Source organism: Apis cerana, linkage group LG12 (genome assembly GCF_029169275.1).
Source record: "Apis cerana isolate GH-2021 linkage group LG12, AcerK_1.0, whole genome shotgun sequence".
In the NCBI taxonomy this organism is placed as follows: Eukaryota; Metazoa; Arthropoda; class Insecta; order Hymenoptera; family Apidae; genus Apis; species Apis cerana.
The window spans coordinates 7,942,967-7,962,479 of record NC_083863.1 but is presented as its reverse complement, the minus strand read 5'-3'; the positions used below and the strand labels follow the sequence as shown (position 1 = coordinate 7,962,479).

Genomic DNA, 19,513 nt, shown 5'->3' with positions numbered 1-19,513 from the left:
ATATAATCATATATAACTTCGGCATATTCAGGATATATTAGGATAATGATATTTTAGTAATAAAGAAATTAAATAATCCGAAAAAAATACATCTTTTATTATTAGTCTAACATTTTATAAATTTTCTATTTTATAATTATTTTTATATGGAAAATATATAATATAAAAATAGTAGATATTCTACATTAAAAAATAAAAAATAAAAAACTTCTAATTATTAGAAAAAAGCACAACTATATGCATAATAATAAGAAAAAGCATTATTAGCAAAGTTCGTTATTCTTAAGTGTCGATGTTGCGTGTGAACTTACGCTCATCCTTCTGTTGGTATTTCAAGTTCATAAAAGAACCACTTCGTAATACGTAACATATGTTGTGCTTATTCGGTAACCATAGAGATTCGAAAACCTCATTGTCTCGTGTATTTCTCTATTGCATACCTACACAAGGGTTAAAATCCTTGATGATCTTTTACGTGTGACATGCCAGTGTCATTACGTTCGTATGTAAACGCAAACTAATATATATGTCATGCAATGTATAGAATGTAAGTTAAATATTATGTGTTAATATGTGTGTGTGAACATTTATATTTGTACTTACATAATATAAATAGTATATCATATGAACGGAAAGATATTCAATCCAAAACGATTTAAAAAATTATATCTTTTAAAAGTTTAGAAAAGTTTAGTATTAAAAAACATAACACATCAATGTGATTATAAATCTATGAGAAACATTCATTGTCATTCGTTACATTTGTAAATAAAATTACTAAATTATACGGTAGATATATATGTATATAGTTTAAACGTAAAAGAATATTGAAATACGAACCATGCTTGCGATATATGTCCTGTTCGTGCAAAGGCATGTATATAGTTAGTATAAATAACATACGCATGATCATGTGTGCAACATATAAGTATCATCCTACCACGAGGAGGTCAGTATGTGTCACAGTATTGCAGTGGAAGTTACCGGCATCATTTGACTAACACAAACATCGTTTGAAAGTTAAGAATATCTTACAGAATTTTGAAAAAAGTAACAAAAATATAAAAATTGTTATGTTAAGAATTAAAAATAAAAAAGAACATGATTGATTACAATTATTATTTAGTGATTGTGGGTAATAGCTTTTAATATTTCTAACTATGAAGAAATAGTTTGTATACATAAAAGTGATTCATTTTTAAAGAAATTACAAATAAATAATAATCGAAAGAAAAAAGCCAAAGATTAAAAAATGTGATATGTGATCATGTTAATTAATTTAGAGATATTTCGAGATTTATATTTTGTCGATTTTCATACTGTGAATTGACGTCAATTTTTTTTGTTAATTATTATCAATTACTTGTTAAGGATTATTGTTCTCCAATAATGAGATGTATATTGTGCAAATGCATAAGATATCAACGATTAAAATTATAAATTATTAATGATTGAAATTATTAATCAATTATACGAATTACAAAAGACAATGAAATTATATAAATAATTATTAATTAAATTGACAGTAAAACAGAAATTAAGCAAAGAAGAAATATGTAATAAAAAGTTCTGATTAAAAACATACGATAAAATACCTATATAGATACAAAATACATGCATTTTGAAATATCAATTATAGAGGTCGTGATTATCTGAAGATATCATGTCGCACAACGAATTTATGGATCTACCTTGAAGATCAAATATGAAAAACTGGAATATTTATATTTTTTCTGATGAATCAGAAACATTCAAATCTTTTCAGATTGGAAAAAGTGATTGGAAAAATCATAAAATAGTAGGCTATTTCATAATTGAAAAAGAAAGGCTAAATAACAGCCTCAACATGATCGATTTCCATTTATTCGACGATTGATCAGATGTGATTATCATGAGTTGTACATGTAAATGTCGATCGAATCGGAATCTAACTTTTCATCGATTTATCGTTTTCTATCGATACATTATCGATCGATCAGCAAGTGAAATAAAATTATAAGTTAAAAAAATATTTATTGATCAATATGGTTGCATTTAATTTCATAATAATTAATCTTTCTAAGAAAGATTGTTACTAAGAAAGAATTTCCGGTTCTGATATTGTAATATTACATATAACAATTCAGTAAGTTTCTTGTTTATTTTTCAATCTGTAATTTGCATAATCGCCAATGAAAACATTTATAAAACTATTATCATTCAATATTAATAATATGATTGTATAAAAAGTTGTTTTTATGATTAACGTGTTGTAAATTAATATCATTAAAATGAAAAAATTGAATTTGCTCTTAGTTAAAAAAGATTGCATTCTATCATTTGGATGTACAGAATGACAGCATTGATCAAGATTGTCGCGAAATGTGCATTTTTTTTAAATATCATCGATGACAGAGAATTTTTTGGCATTATTTATTAAACTTAATTAAACGCAATGGATAATAGTGAGCTTCAAGTTGAAGATGAAACACAGGTATCATATTTTTATATTCTTTTTTTTGTTTATTTTTTTCTTTTTATTTTCTCGTTAATAAATTTTATGATCTATTTTACGATTATACATAAAAGATCTATATGAACTTTTAATGATACTATTATGAATAAAAACAATGAATATTTTAAAAATTGCATCGTTATTTTATCTTGATCTAATCAATGAATCTTTCGAATAAAATGTACGTAAATAATCGATCACTAAACTAGTCACGCATTATTCATTCTATAATATGCTATGCAATACAAATGAAAGATATTTACGTGATAAATGTTTTTTTGAATAAATATTTCATATCATTAAATTATTAGTAGTACATAATAATAATAAATTAGATGATATGAACAATATATTAATGTACATAACTAATTGAAGACTTTACTAACAAAATAACTATCGAAAAATAATAAAAAATTATTAATTCTAATTTTTTTATTAAAAAGAAACGAATAATTTAATAATTTAATAAATATGTATTGGATAAAATATAATTAATAAAAATTATTTGTTTAGAATAATCACAGTAGACGGCAAAGTTTGTCTACTAGCAATACAATTATTACTGAATCAAGCTCGAATGAATCTCAAACAAATGTGATTGCAACGGAAAGAAGAAATTCGCCATCGAAAGCATCATCAACTAGTTCTTCACCCCAAAAAACGACAACCTCAGTAATATCAAATTCTCCTACTATGAAAAGCGTAAAAATTGGAAATAACAAAGAAATAATATACGAAATGAATAAAAATGGTATTCAATCAAATGAGTCGCCAAAAGTTAACAAGAAATTATCTAGAACTAATATTTATTCATCGGGAACAAATTTGACTGCTCGGGACGCTTTTGGTAGGATTTAAATAAATTTTTCGATTCTTTTCTTTTTTTGTTTTATTTCTTTTTTTCTTTAATTTTTTTTATTTATATTATTTGAGATGTAAAAGTTTTTTAATTCTTTTGTTTTCTATTTATATTTAAAAAAATGTATAAAGAACACTCGAATTAAGAAGAACTTGAAAAGAATTCGATATATATAATCGGAATAAGTATTTGCAATTACACGTTGGCCTTATAGTTGAAATAGGCCTAAGTCAATAAACTACGATCAATATATATATGAATGTCAGTGTGTCACGAATAATAGATATGAATAATGTATCCGTAACTTCATCGCAACCGTAAAGACTTTATGACTATCGGACCATCGTCAAACCAACACGTGTCTCCTATTATTATCTTCCTTTTTGATTTTATATAACATGAAACTTTTGATGATGATTACTATACCCTTTATATTACTTTAAAATTTATATGACATACGCGATATTAAGCATACATTTTTTACGCGATCTTCAAGGTCAAAGGATGTTGATTAGTTTTATTTAATTAATTTAAGTAAGATATAATAAATAAAATATAATAGATTAAAATTTCATGCAACAGATACTGACAATTTTATTTATACGTTCAAAAGCAGTTGACAAAATAATATTTTTACAAAGTTTGTTTATTTTTATATATATAGCAATTATTTAAAGAATGATTATTTTAGTTATAAATAATTACATATTAATATATTGAATTTTGAATATATTGAAGTTTTAAATTAGTTTTTATCCTTAATAGGTCCTAAACTTACAGTACCAACAACACCAGAAGATACACCACCATTACCAGGAACACCAATATTTTCTAATGATGTACCAAGAAATTCTTTGTTACAAAAGGATTCATCTTCAGAAACAGAAATAGATCCTGAAACACTTTATTTTCGGTCTGTAGTGATATTAGTTCGTAATTAACTAATTTTTTCTAACTAATTTTCTAATTTATTCTGATTAATTTGATTTTATTTTCTTTTTAATTAAATTAATTAATTTTATTCATAATTAGAATTTTAATTCTAATATTTTATTGTTGTGTTTTAATATTTTAATTAGTATTTTAATTAGTTAAAAAAAAATAACAGTATGTATAACAGGCAAAAATAATATAGTCAAAAATATTCTTATCAAGGATATTATTATTAGAAAATAATATATGTACATGTGACATTACAAAACCTATGACGTATAAAAAAAGTTTATATAATTAATTTTCTTATTGCGTGACCAGCGAATTAGATTATTGCGATTTTATGTCTTAATATGTTTACCTGATTCCTTTCGTTCGTGTCTAATTTAATTTTAGATTTAATGATATTATGTACTATCTATTTCCTTTATTATTAGATTATTTTAAAAGAATCTTAATATATATTTAATAATCTCATTTCTTTCCCAAAGAAATTATTTGTTCTACTTAATAATTTTAAAATAAAATTAAACAACATTTAAGTAATTATAATTTAAATTATATAGAAATGATATTTGAAAGTCTTTAACAATCTTAAAAAAATCTAATTTGGTATAAATGATTTTAAAATAATCTTAAATCGAAAAAATAAAAAAAATAAAATAATTTTTATACAATTTTAAAAACGTCCTCAAAAAGCTTAAAATAACTTGGGAATGAAATGACTGAAGTAATTTTATGATAAATAAATATGAAATAAATTTATAAAATTAACTTTAAAATTAATTTTAAACAATTTTAAATAATTTGAAATAATTTACTTTAGGGCATTAGTTTATAAATAATATAATTTTTAATAATTTTTTAGGATTAATTTAATATGAAATATTTTTTGATTAATAATTATTTAATAATAATAATTAATAATTAATAAATTTTAATTTTAATTTATAATTTATTAGATAATATTTATAATTTATTAGATAATAACATATCATATATATATTGTAGAGACGGTCGTAGACGCATTGATATGGTTCTGGTATATCATGAAGACAATAATGGAGTAATGACTGAATTAGAAGCGCGTCGAAAGGAGCAAAGACGTGTTTTTCAACAGAATTTATTAAAAGAAGGTTTGCAATTAGAATTAGAACCAAAAGAAAATTCTTTTGACGGAAAAACTTATTTCTTAAAGTTACACATTCCATGGAAAATTAAGGTTCAATATGCTGAAGTAATGAATTTGAAATTACCCACTAAAAGATTTATCACTATATCTGTTAAAGCTTGGGTAAGTTTATGAAATTTTTCAAAATTTAATTACTTATATTTATATCAATGTAATTTTCTAATTTATAATGTCCTTTAAAGAAAATTCTTATCTTTTAATTTTAATATTTATTTATATTATTTTGTTATTAGCAAAGCAATGAGGATGTAAAAGAAAGTCCGAAATTTTGGGAAAGATGGATACAATGGATAAAAGAGATACATACTTGGGATACAAAGAAGTATCCGGAAGAACCTAGTTTTTATAATAGCATTGATTCTGGTGATCGAGAAGAAAGGTAAAAACGTAAAATAAATTAAAAATTTATTTAATTATATATATTATACTTTTATAGATTTGTAGTAAAAGATAGAGATACAGCTTATACTCCTGCTCAAAGATCTTTAATAGTAATGCAAATTTTATTAAGAGCACGATATGATGAAAATCACGAAAAAGCAGGTATCCGAAGACTTTTAGCAGATGGCACTTATCTTGATTGTTATTCTCTGCACGAGGGTCCGTATAACAAACCTGGATTAAGTGGTGAAAATTTAGATAGACACTTATTATACTTAATATGGGCCAGACCTTCGCAATGGTAATTTTATTATCACTCATTTTTTTAATTTATTTAATTATACTATGAATATTACGAATATAAATGATTGTATTTTATTAAATAATTTTTATATATTTTTATTTTTATTATTTCTTTTAGGTACAAAAGACAACCTTTATGGTTAATCAGACGATATTTTGGAGAAAAAGTAGCTCTTTATTTTGCATGGCTAGGATTTTACACAAAATGTTTATACGCACCAGCGATTGTTGGCCTTTTGTGTTTTATGTATGGTGTAGGAAGTATGGATGGACCTGACAATGTACCGAGTAGAGAAATATGTGATTATAATATAGCAGGTATTTTTATTTTATACAATTTTAATCTTATTTCATATTTCTCATTTTACTAACAAAAATCATTTCTCTTAGGAAATATTACATTATGTCCTATCTGCGATAAAGCATGTACCTATCAAAGACTCGGTGAATCCTGCTTATTTTCAAAATTAACTTATTTATTCGATAATCCTGCTACTGTCTTCTTTGCTATTTTTATGTCATTTTGGGGTATGCTATATATTTATTTTTTTTTTTTTATAATACATAATTTAATGTCATCAAAGAATATTTTTTATTTTTTTTCAATGTTTTAGCCACGACATTTCTTGAACTATGGAAACGAAGACAAGCTGTGATAATTTGGGAATGGGATCTTCAAAACGTTGAAAGCGAAGAAGAACCTCGACCTGAATTTGAAACTACAGTAAAAACATTTCGAATAAATCCTGTGACCAGAGAAAGAGAACCTTATTTACCAGTATGGTCTAAGGCTTTACGTTCTTGTGCTACGGGTTCTATAGTATTTTTTATGGTAATTATATATCTTATGTCTGATGTTTATTGCAATAAATTTTATTATAATAAATTTTAAATAATAAATTTATGTTTAGATATGCGTTGTTTTGGGTGCTGTACTGGGAACTATTATTTCTCGAATATCGCTAGTATCCGTATTTTATGAAGGTGGAGGTCCATTTTTACAGAAACACGCAAAGATTTTCACCTCTATGACTGCAGCCCTTATTAATTTAGTGATTATTATGATCCTTACACGAGTGTATCATCGTTTAGCACGATGGATGGTGAACATGGAAAATCCTAGAACACAGACTGAATATGAATCTAGTTTTACATTCAAGATATTTTTATTCGAATTTGTCAATTTCTATTCATCCCTTATTTATATAGCCTTCTTTAAAGGAAGGTTTTATGTTCATCCTGGAGATGCCGATGCAAGAGCTACAGAATTTTCTCGTATAAAAACAGATGTGTGCGATCCAGCTGGATGTTTGTCGGAACTTTGTATACAACTTGCTATTATAATGGTAGGCAAGCAATGTTTCAATAATTTTGTAGAAATATTATCACCAAAAATGTGGAATTGGTGGCGTAAAAGAAATCATATTGCTGCTACGAAAGATCATGGCAGACCGTACACTTACTGGGAGAAAGATTATCAATTGCAAGATCCTGGAAGACTCGCGCTCTTTGATGAATATTTGGAAATGATTTTACAATATGGATTTGTGACTTTGTTCGTCGCTGCATTTCCATTAGCGCCATTGTTTGCGTTATTAAACAATATAGCTGAAATACGATTAGATGCATATAAAATGGTAAAAGAAGCGAGAAGACCATTAGCAGAAAGAGTGCAAGATATAGGAGCTTGGTACGGCATATTACGTGGAGTAACTTACGTTGCTGTAGTATCAAATGCATTCGTTATTGCATACACATCAGATTTCATCCCTCGTAGCGTATATGCTATTGTTTACTCACCCACGGAAGATTTAGTGGGTTACATTGATAGTTCTTTATCAGAATTTAATACATCAGATTATCGAGATGATATGAAAAGCGATATGGATACTCATCATCCGGAAACATGTCAATATAGAGGCTACAGAAATGGACCGGACCATGCTAACGATCCATATGGACTAAGCCCGCAATATTGGCATGTTTTCGCAGCTCGTTTAGCCTTCGTTGTTGTTTTTGAACACATTGTTTTCGCTTTAACTGGCATAATGAGTTATGTAATACCAGCCGTGCCTCGTTCTTTGGCAACTCAACTTCAACGAGAACGTTTACTTGCTCAAGAGGCTAAATATGAAAAAGGTATAAAAAGTAGAGAAGACGATGATGATATTTTATCAATGCTTAGAGAAGCAGGTAGCATTGGAAGAGCTGCAGGTGGTGGTAGAGGTAGTTGGGCAAGACGCTTTAGTAAATTAAGTGATGGTTTAGATGCCCATGTTGATGTAGCTTCCAGATACAATAGAAACAGTGACGGTTCGACTGTATGGGAGGTAACATGATTTTAAAATAGATTCATAGATATAGAGATTGTATTACTTTCTTGAGATACTTAAAAAATATTTTTTAAATGCCTCGCTTATTTGTACAAAAACTATTTACTTGTATCGTTATGTAAATAATATTTATGATAGTAAAATCCTATATAAATATCGGAATAACAAGTACAAATAAATAGAATATTAATTATGATATTTTAAAAAATTACATAAAATATGCGAACAAGAAACAAAAAACAATCAAATCAAATGTGATGTTGTAATAAATGCCAAATGTATATCAATACTTTTCAAAGATATACCGAAAATCATTTTAAAAATTTTTAATATTTGATCATACGACTAAATATATGTGTGACTTAAATAATACTTTCAGTATTAATATATACGTAATTACAAAAAACTTCTTTTATAATATATTGAATATGGTACTCTATTTTCTATAAAATTATTAATAAAATTTCTATAAAATAATTTTTAAATCATAATATTACATAATAGAAATACGAAAGTACTGGTTAATAAAAAATATAAATAATAGCCGAATTGTGTTTCTCTTCATTATCAGCTATTAAATATTTTTTAATGTGAAGGATAAAGGATTTTCTCAAAATTTACACAATATACTCTTTATTGTACATAATTTCAATATTTCATTTTCCATTTTATGCTTGACATTATTACAATAATTACTATAGAATATATTTATAATAATATACATGTACATATTTACTTTTTTTTTTTGCTATTGATTCACGATTTATATGTATAATTTTATATGCATATTGGCATATAATTCATTCCATACTGCACTTTCTTGCGTCTTCTGCTTCCTTTTTAAAATCTAAAAGTGTATCACAGTTGTGTTGAGGGATAGATAGGGATCTTTTTTTTACTTTTTTCTTGTTTTAAAGAAAAGGAGACCATTCGGATGACTGAAATCGATACATAGTCCATTCAGTCAGATCTCCGGATCTGATGGACACTTGAACTTAAAATTTGTTAGCCATAATTCTAATAAATGAATGCGATGAAATGTATCCTACATTCCTCAATCTATTTATATAATATGCAATATTTATCCTATTTATACAATCATCTACATCTTTTTCAAAAATATATCGTTATAGGCGTTTAAATGGCAAATCATAAAAATGTAATTCATCATTTCATATGCAATTTTAGAAGTGAGAAAGAATCTTCATATTTTTTTATTTGCTTCTTTTTATTCTAAATTTTCTACGAATAAAATCATTTGTAGCGATCCATCTTATAATAACATATATTTTTGTAATATTATTGCTTTTGTGCTAAATTTACATTTTTTTGGGCATTTCGTAGAAAAGTGTGTGTATATATATACACACATACACGTGTATACGCATACATACGTGTGATAAAGTTATTTATTAGATAAAATGTTTTTTGTAAATAAATGTTTTCGCCCCTATATTATTGCAGAAATAATTTTTGGTTTTTCTTTGCTTATTTTTATCAGTATGTGTATTAGAACTAACATGCATTATATTGCGATATATGATTCAGATATGCAAAATTATCAAAGAAATTCTCTTCTGTTAATTTATAAAAATATTTTGTAGATTTGAATAACAGAGATTGATATATATATATATTTTTTTTTTTTTAGTTAGGCAAACTGTACAAATTTCATTTTTAGATATCTTTCAAAGATGAATGGCTTCAACTTAGTTTATTCAATCGAACAGGATATAAAGCCTTATATTTACTATATAGTCACTATATAGTCACTATATATTTGGTAAAAAAACCTCTAAAAATATACTATATGCGATAAAACATTCTATATCCTTTCGAAAAATAAACTTTCAATAAAAATATGTCACATATATTAAAAAGACAAATTGTAAAAAGGAATGTAACAGCATCTCATCACGTATAAGCTATATCACGATAAAATTTTCGTTGAATTATTCTCTCGCATCAATGCATTTACCAATTATGCTTCAAATATTTGGCTAAAAAATTGTGGTAAATACATTAACATGGAATTTTGAATGCATTCTTATGAAATTTTTTTATAAAAATGTTACAGTATGAATTTGTAAAATATACTGTACAAGCAAAATATTCAACTCGACTAATCCTTCTGAGTGGACTAAATCTCGATTTCTAAATTCCAAAAGATGCGATTTAATTTAGGTAAGAGGTAGGAAGATGTAACACTTAACTAGATCCAGGAGGAGCATTGAAATTAAACATGGTAGTTGGTGGACGTCCCGGCAATGGTTTTGGCGGTAGTCTTGGTGTTACCGATCCTGAAATTCATTATAAATATTGTGAAAAAATTATAATGAAACAATTATATGCAAGATGAATTTGGAAAATTTAATATTAAAATGTAAAATTTAAAATATAAATTGTATAAAGATTTTCAATTTTATATCGGGATATTCTTGATATAATCTAATATTTTTACCATTAGGTTGCGTAGGTGGAAGTTTTGTAGGACTGGGCCCATTGAAAGACATATGTCTTCGTGGATGAACAGTACTCGAACACGTGTTCTCCAACGTCGAATTCCGCCTAGCGAGTAGCGCTGAACAACTTGGATTTAACGTTGTAGGAAGGCGAGGTGGTAACATCACTGGAGGTAAATCTTTTCGTGGCGGTAATGGTGGTGGAGACGTACCATCTCGTGGAGGAAGTATTGGTGCATTTGGAGCTTGTCTCGCCTATATATCCAAAAATAAATGATACAAAACATATTATAATATAAAATACATAATTTGAATAAAAAATAAATTAAATGAATTTTTTTTAATAATTTACCTGTTGTGGTGACTCACTAATAGAACTTTCTCTTTTTCTATGAGATCTTGGTGGCAAAGGAGGTGGAGGTTGAATAGGAGGTATGTGGTTAGGAGAAGGAGGAGGTGGCATAGCAGCACTAGGACTTCCACTTGATGATGGCATACCAGTTAAGGCTCCCATTACACCTATTGTACCAGAATTAAAGCCAAAATGATTCTGTGGTTGATGATGTGGAACTGGCAAATGACCAGGTGATCCTAATTGTGGACTGCTACCTGGTGAGCTGATCGAAAGTCCCGACATACTGAGAGGACCTGGTGAACCTGGAGGTTGAGCTGTACCTATATTAATAGTAACATACATCTACTATCTATCTAAGCATACTACATAACAAAATAAAAATAATTTTATTTAGAAGAAATAAAATTTGTAAAAAGCGCATGCTAAATTTAATATTATAGTATACAAACCTCCTAGTAGTACAGGTGCAAAGACTGTGTGGTCCCCTACATGAGAAACTATAATATGTGAAGTATGTGGAGGAGTTTCTGGTAATTCTGGTGGTGGAGCTTCTGGAGGAGGATCATGTAATCTTACACTTGAAGCTACAGCTTGCAATGGAGCTGGTAATTTACCGCTTAAACTTCTAGCTTTAATGCCTGGTGATTTTAAATTTAAGTCCGGCCATTTACGAGACTACAAAAAAAGATAATAATTAGTAAAAATGATATTATTATATGCATGCTGTACTGTAACAATTTAAAAAAAACTTACAACTCTAGGAGGTTGTCTACAACCTCTGGGTTCTACTTCTAAACTTTTATTATACAAATAATTGCTTATATCGGCTTCTTTCATATTTGGATCAAAAGGTGACAAATTCTCAATGAAATGTCTTATTCTAGGCTCCACTAAAAGACAATACGGTTGATTTTGATACTGCTGAATCTCTCCAGTTATTTCTGCTACTTTTCGTCGTTTACTAAAGTTTATAAGTTCTGGACTTCCTCGAAGATAATCTGGATTACCTTCTTCAATGTGTAAGATATTGGTCAGGTACATGCCTACAAAAATTTGTAAAAATTTAATCAAATTAAAAAATTTTAAAAATTTAACAATTAAGTTGTTTTATTTCTTATTATTTACCAAAAAATGGTACACAAGGTGGATTAATAGATCGTAATTTTTCTTGATATTTTCGAAAATGACCATTATTTAGTTCTCGAGCTTCTTCGAGAGCTTTTTCCAATCGTGCTGGTATTTGCTGTAAATATAATAAAATTTATTTGTTTTTTATGTATTAAAATTAATTAAAAATTTTAATAATTTTAACATACTTGAAATGTAAATTTTAACCTAAAAACGGATGCAGATCCCATTGCACTAACAATTGCTAATACACCATTAAAATTATTAAGATCTTGAAGCACCATCATAATTTCAATTGCTCGCGATACAATTGCAACCCTCTCTTCTAAATTTTCAGTTTCTACTATTGTTTTTTCCAGCCACCGTGTAAACTATAAAAATTAAAAATTAAAAATTATTTAAAATTTTTTTAAAATATGTAAGATAAAATATAAAAAAAATATTACTTACATTTGTTGTATGTTTTATCATTTTTAGTAAATTAGGTGATGTTTTTTCTTTATCTTTCTTAGTCCATACTGATCCAACTAATTCTGAAGGTTTTACAGTTCTATACAACTCAAATTCTAATAAAGTTAATTGTCTTGCTAATTCAATTGGATGTAACTATAATAATTAAAAAGTGATTTATTTTTCTACATAGTATAAATAATATTAATTATATTTATAATATATTACCGTTAATATTCCCCATTCTTCTTCAGGAATTTTTAAATGCCATTCAATAGGTGGTGGAGATCGTTCAAAGCTAAATGTAATAGGTCGTTGTTCTGAAGGTTCACATTTTCTTTGCACAATTTTTATTACTGAATCTACCCATTTTCTCATCGATTTTCCACTTACTGTGTCTAGAAACGATTGTAATCTTTCTAAAAGATTTCTATCGCGCTCGAAATCATAAAAATGATGATCAACCTGATATAAAAAATATTTAAATAAGTATCAAAAAATTATAATAACTTAAAATAATTATAAAATTACAAACCCAATGTCTTAAAACATTTAAAACTCTGAATTGAACAGGTTGACAAAATTCTTTTCTATATCTTTTCCAATCTTCTCTAACAGTTGTTTTACAACCAGAAGATTTTTCTTCCTCACCATAAACTAATGATGGATCTGGTATGTCGAATCTTTCTATTAATAAAGTCAATAATTCTTGTGGTGAGCAAAAACTCCTACAAAAAAAAAAAATAAAAATTTGTAAAAAATTATTTTAATAAAATTTAATAAAATGTTATATAAATTTTAAAATATTTATGTACCTATAAGTAGTAAGGAATGTTCGTACAAAAGCTGGATCAGCATATATATGATAAGTTAATCTTTCTACCAATTTAACCAAAGTTGCGCCTTTAATTAATAGTACACCTCCATTTTCTCTTGCTTCTAAAACAATATTTTCTGGGCTATCTTGTTCGGCAAATTTGTATAAATGTGGTGGAGGTAACTTTAAAGGATGCTTCCTTTCCTCATCTAAAAGGATACTGTCCAAAGTTCTTTCTAACATACTCTTTGTATTCAACATTACAAGATCCGCCATCCAACTATTTTTATCTTCGACGGATTTGGCAACAAGAATAACATTAGGGTGGTCCCTTGGTGCAATTTCAAAGGCATTTTTTAATTCTAAAAAATAATTATATATATTTCATTATTAAATATAAAATTAAAATTTTAAAAATATTAAAATCATTTATAATAATTTTTTTTATTTATTTACCTTCAGTATCCTCTCTATCAATAATATCCACTTTTCTAATAAAAAATCTTTCTTTTAAGCGAAGCTCACCTTGGTGAGCTGGATGACCCACCACACCAACTGCTGCAACGGTAACGCTAACCCTTTTACCACCACTTGGTTTACAAAGAACTAACAAACCATCGAAAAGAAGTGCTCTTCGTTCTGTTAGTCTTCTTCCATTACTTACTTTTCCCAACATATCCTCTATATAAAAAATGAAAATATACTATTACTAATTTATATAAAAGAATAAATAAGAAAAAATAAGAATTATATCTATATTTTTCATACCACGTATAAATTCGTTACAAGATTGTCCAACATCTCTTTGATCCCAACCATCAACAGTTTTTTGTAATTCACTAGTTTTTTCTAATGCTGCTTGCCTTCTTGCTCTACTCTGCATTCGTAAACCTGTATCTTTTTTTGGAAGACTCGCCGTTGATTGTAATAATTCCATTTGAAGTGGACTTAAAAGACCTTGTACTTGTTCCAATGTTTCACCATCTTCTATATTTGGTGTACGTTTTTGTAATACCTAAATAATATAAAATATTATTCAATTATTAGAATAATGTATATAATAATATATAAAATTATTTTTTATAAAATATACCTTTATATAATGAAAATACAAAAAACAATGCCATACTGGTTGTAATAAAAGTTTTGGCAAATAATATTTGACAGCTTCTTTAAAACCATGTCCTGCTGCTCTTAATGCAGCATTAGCTTCAGGTCTCGATAATAAATTCGTTAAAACTTCTCGACAAGCTGGACTATTAATATCTTTTGCATATCTAATATTAAAATTTGCATTAATAATTTTAAACCAATTATACTATTAATTCTTATACATACTTTACTGATACATACTTTATATAAACATCAAATTCTGCTGCTTCTGCTAATTCTTCAAAACATGAACCAACTGTAGGTGTTTGTTTTTCTTCTGTAATTTCCATTATATCTTCTAAACTACCAAGTAATGTTACAGTAACTTCATAAATATCCATAATATTACTAAAAAGTATTTCAATTTCAGATTTATCTTGTGCTAATTTTGCAATTTCTTCCCGAAATACCTATTTAAAAAAGAAAAAACATTATTTTTTATTTAATTAAAATTTTTTCAATAAATAAACTATTTTACCTTAATTATCATATGAAGTTCACGTAAATAGTGGCGTTCGTCATGTATAAGATCCCGAACAGATTCTTCATAAGTTTGAGAAACAACTGCACCTAAACCACTTTGTGGACCTTCTGCGTAATCATCTTGATAAAATAAGTCCATTAATACCTATTAAAAAATAATTAATTATTTGTCAATTATAATGTAATTATTGATACATTTAATACAAAAATATGGCACAAATATGCTTTTTAAAAATTACCATATCAGCACACATTGCAACCCTTATATCTTCACAAGATATCTCCACATGACGTATATTCTTGACATAATTTCCAGCTAACTGAAGAGAAAATAGTCTTAAAGATTTTCAGGAATTAATGTTAATAAGTAATATATAAAAAAATATAATAAGAGCTTGAGATATTATTAATAGAGATTGACAAAAATAATTAATGATGGCCTTTACCAACCTTCAAAATATCTGCAGAAATATATTCCAAAACTCCTACCACAAAAAGACTAACTTGTAAATCAATTTTTTGTTGTAATACTTCCTGTTAATATAAAAATAAAAAATTATATTTTTGTAATTATATTTATATATATAAAAATATGCATAAGATAAATTTAGTTTATTTTATTACTTTTTGTAATAATTGATGGATTTTGTCAACTGGAAGAACTAATGGTGATTTCTTTTTTCCCTTTTCCAAGGCATCTCTTGCATCTCTGAGTGCCCATCTGTCAATAGGTGTGGGAAATGTACGTCTTACTCTTTCTTCCACATCTTGAGGTGTATGCGGTGGAGGATGACCACACAGCATTCCCAACAGCCTTAAGATTAAACTCTCAACATAGTCTAAGGCATCTTGTCGTGCTTCAAGACTAGGATGTACTTGCTCTAATACCTATTTTATATTAATTATCTATTATTATAATAGCTATCATTCAGAAGAAAAAGATTATTAAAAAAAAAAACAAACATATTATCCATGATTTAAAATTGTTACCTTTTTAGTCATACTTATTTATTATAATATATTGACATAAAGGATATTGTATATGCAAAATTGTTTATAATTAAATCATATTCATTTAATAATTAATTTTAGCATACATGGATTATTGTTATTCAATTATTTAAAATAAAATATATATTTAATAATTATATCTATATTTAATCATTATCATTTTTTAATAATTAAACAATATTGTAAGTATCAATTGAATTATACTTTTAAAAATATATATGGAAGAATAATCATTGAGAAAATAATTAAAATAAACACAAAATATTTAATATGACAATTAATGATTTAAAAAAATCTTCTTTTCCAAATAAACTTTTCATTAATAACTTATTCTCATATAAAAAAAAAAAATAATTAATACATTAAATAACAGTATCCTTTATTCAAGATACAGATACAAACTGTTTTTAACAAAGTTGTATTACAAGAACATGCAGTGGTTAATTTCCAAAATATTTATTTCGTATGACGTATATGAAACATAACATTTAGATGAATCCCAGGATCGAATATTATTGTTACGCTCTTGGGACACAACAAGCTTGGTGGAACCTGAAAGGGCATAAAATACTCGCATGCATATCGCGCAACAATGACAATAGAACGAATCGACGAAAGCTTATCGAGGGCATCAAAGCATAGTGAGACAAAATCATTATAAATTTCGTATTATAAGATTCGAAGAGAATACCTTGCGTAGGGAGTTGACAAATACTCCCTTCCACTTGGCGATGTTCTCTTCTTTCTGAAAGTCGTAGCCTGACGGCTCGCCTACCACTGACGCCGGCGACGAAAACATCTCCACTGTCACGTCCCCGGACGTGTGTGGATCCAGCGACCGGCGGTAATTCGGCCCGCCACCGCCAGATGTCTACAATTTTCTCGCAAGTGGTTACTCCAATACACGTTTCTACAAATACAAGATCCAAGCCTAACCTCATATTTCAAGCATATAAGGCAGGGATCAACAACTGTGCTCAACCAATAGAACTAAAACGATACCTTTCTTTCTTTTTTTTTTTTTTTTTTCTAAGAATTCCGATTTTATTTCTTGATTTTATTACTTCATGTTTTCTAATGCCATTAATCCGACCTTTTTAGGGCGTGGTTGACAAAAGTTTTTAGAAGTAAAGAAAATTCCAACTTGGTTTTCGGGACCCTAGGGTTTTCCAGGACTTTTGACAACACTACCACGTTTTTATATATTCGTTTCTTTTCTTAAAAACAATCACGCACCCGATAGAATGTTAGCACTATAAAAAATAAAATACACTCCGGAGAGTTCCCGAATTTTACAAACAGCAACATTTTGTCGAGAATCACAAAAACTTGACAGAGACGTCTGTCTGTCCGTCAGTCCGTTTCTCAAGGCACAGACATCTCTGAATAATGCGACAACTAAGCTACTCGATAAAACTTCTTTAAGATTCGTACAGTTATATCATTTATTAAATACATCTCCGAGGTTAACCCGAGAAATTTCGAGTTATGTCGTTTGTGCATTTTATACGATATTTTCACTTGAATTTTTGTCAGAACTTAGTACGAATACCACTACTATTAAAAAATACCATTGCGCGACTCGCATCAATCGATAACTGCGATAATATTGTCTCCAACGAGATTTGCGATTTCGAGATATTTCACTATTATAATATATCGATTTTGACAATGAAAAATATTTGAAATCTATATAGCAGACTTTTACAAAAAATCTATTTAATTTGTATAATAGTCTAAATCTATATTTTAAATTTTTATAATTATTCTGAAAATAAATTTATATAATTTTTGAAATTATAATTATTTTAAAAAATAAGTTGTAAAAGTTGTTACTATTGATGAAATATTAATCTAATAATGCATATTATAATACTATGAAAATTATAAAATTTAAAATATAAATTATAAATTTAAAATAAAAAAGATATTTAAATAATAATAATATTTTAATTATTTTTTAAATTATTTTTTAATTATTTTTTAGCTATATCAATTATTAATAATATTATATATAACAAAAGTTTGTACGTAATAAGAATGTTGTATATATTTCAAGTAATTCTCACTAGATGGCAGTAATGGAATCATTAATGGATATGTAAAAAATATTATTTCATATAATTTCCTCAAATTTCATAAATCATTATAATAATTATTAATAAATTTATTGTTCATTCAATATAATAATTAAATTATCTTTTTATTTTTATAAAATAAAATTTATAAAATTTTTTAATATTAATAAATTATTAATAGATATTGATTGTTATATTAAATATATTATTATTACAATTAAATTACCATTAAATTTATCATTAAATCTTAAATTTTTTTAATTTGTTTAATTTTTATATATTAAATTACTTTCAATAATATATTTTTTATATATTACTTTCAATATATTTTTAGTAATATATATTCAATATATTTAAATATTTTTTTATATAATATAATAAAAATATATTATTAATTAGTTTTTATGTTACAGAGAAATATTAAATTTTAAGAGACATTAAAACTTTATGTTACAAAGATTTATAGTTAATAATATATACTTTAATTTTTGCGTGAATTTGAATGTTTAAGGATTCGTATAACTTCAGCTAATTATAAAATTTCTTACAAAATTTATGCACATGGTGTCAGTCTAATATTGAAAATCGTGAGGAAAAGATGTGTTATTGCATTTCTTCTATAGATTCCATCAATAGAAGAATTTCTATTGATAGGTTATTACGATTTATAGATTATTAGTAATCTCATGTGATTAAAATATTCTATTAAAATTATATTTGGAATCTTTCTTATCGTATTATATTGCTTATTTGCTATTTTAAAATTACCGGTAGTTTTTATTATAAATGTATTTGATAAATGTATTCACGATTTAAATTAAGTTATTAAATTATATTTTATTTTAATGTAATTTTAATTTTATTTTAATTTTATTTTACTGTTATAATTTTTTATTTATATAAATTATTATTTAATTGTCGAAATGATTTTGAAGATATAATAATTCATGTACACGCCATAATGATTGGTAAGTTTTTATTTATTTTAAAATAAAAAGATACAATTGCTGTAAGTTTTTTTTATCTTTTTATATGAAATGAAATAAGTCACTATAATTAATTTTTTTTATATCTTTTTCTTA

At 26.3% G+C, this 19,513-nt stretch overlaps 2 protein-coding genes and 1 long non-coding RNA gene across 12 annotated transcripts; 1 reads left to right on the top strand and 2 right to left on the bottom strand.

The window, feature by feature from the left end:
* Positions 1-73: 73 nt before the first annotated feature.
* Positions 74-959, bottom strand: LOC133667064 (uncharacterized). 2 transcript variants are annotated; one of them, XR_009832186.1, is made up of 3 exons: positions 841-959; positions 604-730; positions 74-440 (listed from the first exon to the last, which is right to left on the bottom strand). It is a non-coding gene; the product is annotated as an uncharacterized LOC133667064 (long non-coding RNA). The 2 variants fall into 2 exon arrangements; XR_009832185.1 differs by having other exon boundaries at positions 604-867.
* On the top strand, positions 909-12,409 carry LOC107998970 (anoctamin-4). Of its 5 annotated transcripts, XR_009832174.1 has the most exons (12): positions 913-2,125; positions 2,296-2,473; positions 3,008-3,341; positions 4,119-4,266; positions 5,298-5,580; positions 5,712-5,857; positions 5,915-6,160; positions 6,281-6,480; positions 6,553-6,690; positions 6,777-6,994; positions 7,074-11,917; positions 12,197-12,409. XR_009832174.1 is itself a non-coding variant. In XM_017058557.3 (11 exons), exons 2-11 carry the CDS (start codon positions 2,435-2,437, stop codon positions 8,499-8,501), a joined length of 3,180 nt encoding a protein of 1,059 aa, XP_016914046.2. In that variant the 5' UTR covers positions 913-2,125; positions 2,296-2,434; the 3' UTR covers positions 8,502-12,409. The 5 variants fall into 5 exon arrangements, 4 of the variants coding, with proteins under 4 accessions (XP_061938918.1, XP_016914048.2, XP_016914046.2 ...); XM_017058557.3 differs by having other exon boundaries at positions 7,074-12,409; XM_017058559.3 differs by lacking the exon at positions 6,553-6,690 and having other exon boundaries at positions 910-2,125; positions 7,074-12,409.
* LOC107998969 (protein son of sevenless) lies at positions 9,112-18,021 on the bottom strand. Of its 5 annotated transcripts, XM_062082916.1 has the most exons (22): positions 17,356-18,021; positions 17,045-17,263; positions 16,840-16,905; positions 15,967-16,230; positions 15,793-15,876; positions 15,582-15,662; positions 15,338-15,487; positions 15,061-15,269; positions 14,801-14,984; positions 14,476-14,722; positions 14,164-14,388; positions 13,706-14,069; positions 13,426-13,618; positions 13,119-13,355; positions 12,891-13,046; positions 12,629-12,811; positions 12,438-12,555; positions 12,066-12,355; positions 11,762-11,987; positions 11,310-11,632; positions 10,957-11,212; positions 9,112-10,795 (listed from the first exon to the last, which is right to left on the bottom strand). In XM_062082916.1, exons 2-22 carry the CDS (start codon positions 17,150-17,152, stop codon positions 10,704-10,706), a joined length of 4,056 nt encoding a protein of 1,351 aa, XP_061938900.1. In that variant the 5' UTR covers positions 17,153-17,263; positions 17,356-18,021; the 3' UTR covers positions 9,112-10,703. The 5 variants fall into 5 exon arrangements, with proteins under 5 accessions (XP_061938900.1, XP_061938898.1, XP_061938901.1 ...); XM_062082914.1 differs by having other exon boundaries at positions 17,045-18,021; XM_062082917.1 differs by having other exon boundaries at positions 11,310-11,614; positions 17,045-18,021.
* Positions 18,022-19,513: the final 1,492 nt, after the last annotated feature.

Coding starts and splice junctions, on each gene's coding strand:
- LOC107998970 (XM_017058557.3), top strand. CDS start 2,435: ATGGATAATAGTGAGCTTCAAGTTGAAGATGAAACACAG. Junction 5,581..5,711: donor CTATATCTGTTAAAGCTTGG/GTAAGTTTATGA, acceptor TTTTGTTATTAG/CAAAGCAATGAGGATGTAAA. Junction 6,995..7,073: donor GTTCTATAGTATTTTTTATG/GTAATTATATAT, acceptor ATTTATGTTTAG/ATATGCGTTGTTTTGGGTGC.
- LOC107998969 (XM_062082914.1), bottom strand. CDS start 17,152: ATGTTTTCGTCGCCGGCGTCAGTGGTAGGCGAGCCGTCAGGCTACGAC. Junction 14,389..14,475: donor TTGTAACGAATTTATACGTG/GTATGAAAAATA, acceptor TTTTTTATATAG/AGGATATGTTGGGAAAAGTA. Junction 13,047..13,118: donor AAGAATGGGGAATATTAACG/GTAATATATTAT, acceptor TAATTATTATAG/TTACATCCAATTGAATTAGC.